The sequence below is a fragment of the Crotalus tigris genome, unplaced genomic scaffold (genome assembly GCF_016545835.1).
Source record: "Crotalus tigris isolate CLP2741 ecotype Arizona unplaced genomic scaffold, ASM1654583v1 scf7180000017628.32516253702:7417878, whole genome shotgun sequence".
Taxonomy (NCBI): domain Eukaryota; kingdom Metazoa; phylum Chordata; class Lepidosauria; order Squamata; family Viperidae; genus Crotalus; species Crotalus tigris.
This window is the reverse complement of record NW_024096523.1, coordinates 5,059,296-5,065,295: the sequence shown is the minus strand read 5'-3', so window position 1 is coordinate 5,065,295 and position 6,000 is coordinate 5,059,296. Positions and strand designations below refer to the sequence as shown.

The following is a 6,000-nucleotide window of genomic DNA, read 5'->3' as shown; positions in this document are numbered from 1 at the left end:
TTTTTCAGAGACATTGTAACTTTGAATGATCATTAAATGAACTGTTGTAAGCCGAGGACCACCTGTATGGGCAATCAAGTTTCCAAATATCCTGAAACATAACCTGCAAATTTAGCCTCAGTTTTCTCATCCAGAGAATGGGCCTGCAATGCAAGCTGAGTATTAGGGTGGTAAAGACTTCCTTCATCTAGTGGGTCACAGATGACATCTCTGAATTCCCAATCATAAGGGAAGAGTAGGAAAAGGGTTTTCACACTTTTAAAGTCAGCAGATCCCTTTTTGAAATAAAGTGATGATGCTCAAGAGGTTTAAAGCTACTTAAAGCAGCAGTCTCCAACCTTTCTGGAACCAGGGACCGGTTTCATGGAAGATATTTTTTTCATGAAAGACCCAGGGGAGATGTTTTCATGCACAAATTAGATCCTGCGCATGCATAGATGAAGCTTCACTCGCTTCCCCACTGCTTGCCTGACCCTGTTCCTAACAGGCCACGCTTATACTAATCTGCCACACCAGTTGGGTTGGGGACTCCTATCATAAAGAACATGTGCACTAGAACAATCTCCCAGACACTGGTGGGTGTCATAGTACCTAACAAATACATAAAATTCCAAAAGTCTGCTTGCAGTTGATCGATGTATTTTTTTTAAAAAATGAGCATTGATGAATGCAATTTTAGCTTGACAATAAACAAACCATCTTTGCAGACTCCCGTGTTCTCTTTTCCCAACCTGGTACCCTCCAGCTGTGATGGATCATCTCCTGTAATTCCCAACCTGCATGGTAGTTCCTGGGGTTTATGGAAATTAAAATCTTATATATCTGGAGGACTGTGGGGTGTGAATATGAACTACCGTACATGATACCCAGTGGGCTGACAGATCTTAAAAGATGTCCAGCATTAGCTTGCCAAGTTGCTATTGTTTCCCCTCCCCCCATTAGAATGGTTCACTTCTGGTGACATTCCAGTCATCTTGCAAGCAGAAGGCTTACTTAGCTTTGGTTAAAAACAGTAGGATCACAATAGGCTAGTATTTGAGGGGCTGCTACAAAGAAGAGGGGGATCAACTTATTTTCCAAAGTACTAGAAAGCAAGACAAGAAACAACGGATGGAAACTAACCAAGGAGAGAAGCAACCTGGAATTGAAGAGAAAGTTCCTAACATTGAGAACAATTAACCAATGGAATGGTTTGCCTTCAGAAGTTGTGGGTGCTTCATCACTGGAGGTGTTTAAGAAGAGACTGGACAGCCACTTATCTCAAACTGTATAGGGTTGAACTAGAAGATCTCCAAGGTCCCTTTCAGCTCTATTCTGATTGATTGAACACATGGTTTGTTCAAACCACCCTAGAGCTTAACCATAATGTTTTTGGGGAACCCTATTGAATGAAATCACCCATGTGGGCTTAGGGTGATGTCTTGTTAAATAGACAATAGCTTGTTTCAAAATAAGAATCTACTATTCATTATATCCCCTATATTCAAATAATTCATAATTTATGATAATTCATTGGCATATGTATCAGATCAAATCAAGAAACTCTATTATGGTATTTGACCAAACAGAAGGCAACAGTTTGTTATTGGGAAAGGAAAAAAATTAATAGGACAGTAAAACAGTTGTATAACTTGGTGAAGATATTTGGCCACCTGATAGGTGTGTGAGAGGTTAGCAACCTTAAGTAAACAAAATTTATCTGCATATTTGGAAATGATTGGGGTGATCAGAGCACGCATCATGGGGCATTAGAGAAAGGAGGCATGTGTATTATTTAGAAATATAGGCAAGAGACTTAGATTTGTGTCAGATTATTTTGTGCCAGTTTATCTTCCAGTTCATCTTATAGTTTCACTTTTTTTTCCCAAGGATAAAAAAAAAAAAACTGGTTGCTAAAAGCTAACTAGCCGCTTGCTAAAAGCTAAAATCTCTCAGCCGTTCTTCCCCCTGGGGCATTTATTTGTCAAACAAAAGATTTTTGTGTGCAATTCCCACTTTCACTGCACTCTCACACCACAGAAACTCGGGTTTCCACTATCATTACTTTGGGACCCAATCTGTTTTCTCCATCATAACCTCAGCTTTCCCCGCAATTAATTTTCTTTCTTTTCTTTTTTCTTTTTTTAAAAAAAAACTTGGTCACAAGATAATTCCTGACGCCAGAAAGTCTGGAGGTCATATGAGTAGCAAATTGAGGAACAAGGCGGCACTAAGTCCGTACAAGTTTGCCTCCCCCAATGATGAGGTGGGGGGGGGGAAGAGATGCAAAACCTTGGGAAACGCTTTAGCTTTTAAACGATGAAAGATTAGGCGAAAAGAGGAAGGCAGAAAGGGGGGAATCTGGCCGTTTTCTATGGTCTAAGTATCTGGCGCCCCTCTCTGCTCCATTCCCCACCCCCTAATCATTATTTTAATGAAAAAGGAGAGGGGAAGATGCGATCGACGTATCTTTTGAATATAGCTGGACTTCACTGAATGGAAGCGGCATGGGGGGAGGGGGAAGGAGGGAAGCGCCGTTTGATGGCTAGCCCCGCCCTCTTTGCAATCAGAGCTTCCTCATTCCTTTGATGTCCTTGGCTATGTGGTGTCCGCCGAAGCCAATAGAAACCTGTTTGGCTGTTGAGCCGCCTTGCAAACGTTCCATTCCAACCTTTTCGCTGTCATCGGAGGGGGCGGGCGCTCCGGCCTCATTTGTATAAAGAGGAGGGGCCGGGGCCAGATAAGACAAAAAGCGCCGCTGTCAGCGCTGGCGCTTTGCGGGCAAAAAAGTGTCTTAGAGCAGATCCTGGTAGGAGATCTCGGCGGACAGCCTTCCTCCGCCTCGTTGGCCGTGGCCTGGTTGCATTTCCTCGCCTGCCCCGCTTCTCCGCCCGTCCTCCCCATCCAGCATGAAAGCTATCAGCCCGGTGCGGTCCGTCAGGAGCTGCTACGAAGCCGTGTGCTGCGTCTCGGATCAGAGCCTCGCCATCGCCCGGGGCAGCAGTAACAAGAGCCCCGCTCTGGAGGAACCGATGAGCATTCTCTACGACATGAACGATTGCTACTCGAAGCTGCGTGAGTTGGTGCCTGGCATTCCGCAAGGCAGTAAAGTCAGCCAGGTGGAAATCTTGCAACACGTCATCGATTACATCTTCGATCTCCAGATCGTGCTAGAGGAGCAGGCGAAGAAGGGGCAGGATCCCTCGACCGAGGCTTCTCTGCTCTCCTTAAAAGTAAGGAAGGAAGGCGGCAACCCTACAAGGGTGGCGGGGAGGGGATAGAAAAGAGCCACGCAAGGTAGGGAGTGGAGGCTTAGTGCGTTAAGGGTAAGAGTGCGCCCCAGACTAGTCATTCCTCGACCTTGTTGCTCTTCCCTATCAATCACGCTGGCTCGTCGAACTACAACACCCATCGTCCTCGGGATGATGGACAGTTGTACTATAATGTGGGGGTTCGCCCACTGGGCTCCTCACTGACGCCGCCAGATGATAGCTTGAACGGCTTCTAGCAGCAGTTTGCGCCGGTCCCCACGCGCGCCACTGGGTCAAGAAGAGCCGCTTCGTTGGTGGAGGGGGCGAGGTTCATATCCCGGGCTTGTCTGGAACAAAAACCCTAAGAAATTTATTTGGGCGAGGGGGAAAAGGCGCTGAGGACTTCCACTTGCCTGCATAAATTTGAGCATCCACTAAACTTAGTTCGTTTCCTTGAATTTTTGTTAAGTTCTATTATAAATTACAACTTCAGCGTTCAGGCTTGTCTGGGGTGGGGAGGTGGAAATGAGGGAGCCACTCGCAATCCATCCAAAACTGGATTAAAATTTGGCCCCAGAAAAGTGGATCCCTACGAAGGAAGTACAAGAACAGCAAATTTGGCTTTGCGATCTTGAGTCTGAAATCTTTAACAAAAAGCCAAAGATTTACACAACTGGTTCCAAGGAACAGACCTCATTGAAAGCTGACTTACTTGAGAGTAAGATGCATTGAGGGTGATTACTGCTGATGTTTTCTTTCATAGGAAGCCCCATAAAAAAAATCTAGGTGTTTTCAAACACTCCTTTGTTTGGAACCCAGGGTCTTTTGTGATACTTCAAAATGGGTTAATTATGAGTAAATACAGGATTTGAAATATTGATTCCATTCAACCAGTGGGTTCATCCGGTAGAGAGAGCGACCTAGAATCCTAAATCCTTTTTCAAAAAGCCTGTAGCAAATTGGAGGTATTGGCAGAGAGAGTAGCAGTGGGGAAATAAAAAATAGGCCTAAGAGTCTGAAAATTGACCTTTGAAGAACCTGGTACTATATTTAAAAATTTAGTCAATATTTCTTCTCATCTTCTCCAAAGGCAGCTGAACTTGCATCGGAACTCTGCTCAAAGGAGGAAAGAACCCTTTGCCACCACTAAAGGCTTAACAGGTACAGCCAACTTGCGCGTAAGACCTCCTAGCTCATCCCTTCTCGATCCCTCCTCCCTTTAGCCATGAAAACCTCTTGGAATCCTACAAAAGGAGGAAGCCTTGTTTTAAGGGCTTGCTGGCTTGGAAACTAGGTTACCCACAGTAGCCTTATATGACTCCTCTCATGCTAAGAGAATGTGTCTTTTATGCCCCTTGTTCCTGCTGCCAATTCTGCAGCAGCTTGGGCTTTCAGGTTTTTTTTTGCCTGTAAATGGAGTCATTATTTTTACAATGTCATTCTTTTAATAGCTTTAAGTCTCTGCAGCTGCTTAAACAGCCCTGTTGAAATGAGTGAATCAAGAGGCACTCTGCACTCGCCCCGCTTTCCCTCTCTCTCCTCCCCCCCTCCCTTTGGTAGTCAGGAAGACACAGCTCTACAGTTGTTCCCCGCTCTCCCTGGAATCTGTAATTTTAGATCCATCTGCAGAGAGTTCCGAAAGAGAAGAGCCTGTGGCTCTCTGCCTTTTGGCCCCTCCTGCCTTCCTCCCCCCATTCCTTTTGGTTGTTTTGGTGCCAATTAGCCAGCCCCCAGCTTGAGTATTGGCGGCTGATTCCTTATCAGCTGGAGGTACATAAAAGTTTCCTTCCAGGCGCCAGGCTGTCTGCAGACCTGCCTCTGATCTGTTGCTCAAACTGACAAGAGCTTTTCTTCCCCACCCATTCAGGCTGCAGGTGTGGGATCCTGACACTGGGTTCTCTCCAGCGAAAGAAAGGGGGAGGAAAAAAGAAAGAAGGAAAATTAAGACCTTGACTGGAGAAAGAATCAGCTGTTCCAAAACTGGGCATCCCTAATGGACGGACGGACCTCCCTCCTGTGCCTTTATCTTCCAGATAAACTGCAGAACGAGATCACCCAAGGCAATTTCTCCACTGGGTCTTCCAATAACAACTTTTTTAAAAAAAACAAACAAACTTGTGTTACTTTTATCTTCCATCAGCCTGAAAACAAGAAACTCTGCAGGCCAGGACTGGGGGTGCTGGGGAAAGCATCTTGCCTTTTATTGTCAAATTACTCATTCATTGGATTGCTGCCTTGCACAAGAAGGAATTTGGTATCCTAAAGCAGTTTTTTGGCAAAGGTAGAAGAAAGGGGGAAAAAACCCTCTTGAGCCATCAGATTTGTACTGCCCATTGTTTGGGCTGAAGAGAGCTAAAAGAATGTGGATTTCATTCTTCCACAGTTGCAATGCTTTGGTGTAGAGGTTTATGGAGAGAGATGTTTTTTGCTCTTTTTTAAAAAAAATGAAGCAAAAAAAAAAATCGCAGATAACTCAGCTTGTTTGTATATTTTGGATTATAGTTTTTTAATGTCAGTTTGGGGCGGGGGCTGGGAAGGGATGTAAGACTATGAAAATTGAACTCACTTGAGGTTGGTTGAGCCTCATGAGTTAAAATTGTTGAACTCTATAATAGAGATGACATACGTACCTTTTTTTGGCAGGAAGGTGAATTTCTGTTTCCGAGAATTGTACTTGCTTTGTAAAAAAAAAACTTTTTATAAAAGTTTCTTAATAAATTTTAAACTTTTTTAAATTCTTTGGAAATTTTTACAGGTTTTTTTTTTTTTG

The 6,000-nt window shown here is 44.2% G+C and overlaps 1 protein-coding gene across 1 annotated transcript; it reads left to right on the top strand.

Moving 5' to 3' along the window:
• The first annotated feature begins 2,727 nt into the window (after positions 1 to 2,727).
• ID3 (inhibitor of DNA binding 3, HLH protein) lies at positions 2,728 to 5,970 on the top strand. Its single transcript, XM_039334295.1, has 3 exons — positions 2,728 to 3,212; positions 4,321 to 4,391; positions 5,098 to 5,970. The coding sequence occupies exons 1-2, from the start codon at positions 2,889 to 2,891 to the stop codon at positions 4,378 to 4,380; spliced, it is 384 nt and encodes a 127-aa protein (XP_039190229.1). The 5' UTR covers positions 2,728 to 2,888; the 3' UTR covers positions 4,381 to 4,391; positions 5,098 to 5,970.
• The last annotated feature ends 30 nt before the right edge of the window (positions 5,971 to 6,000 follow it).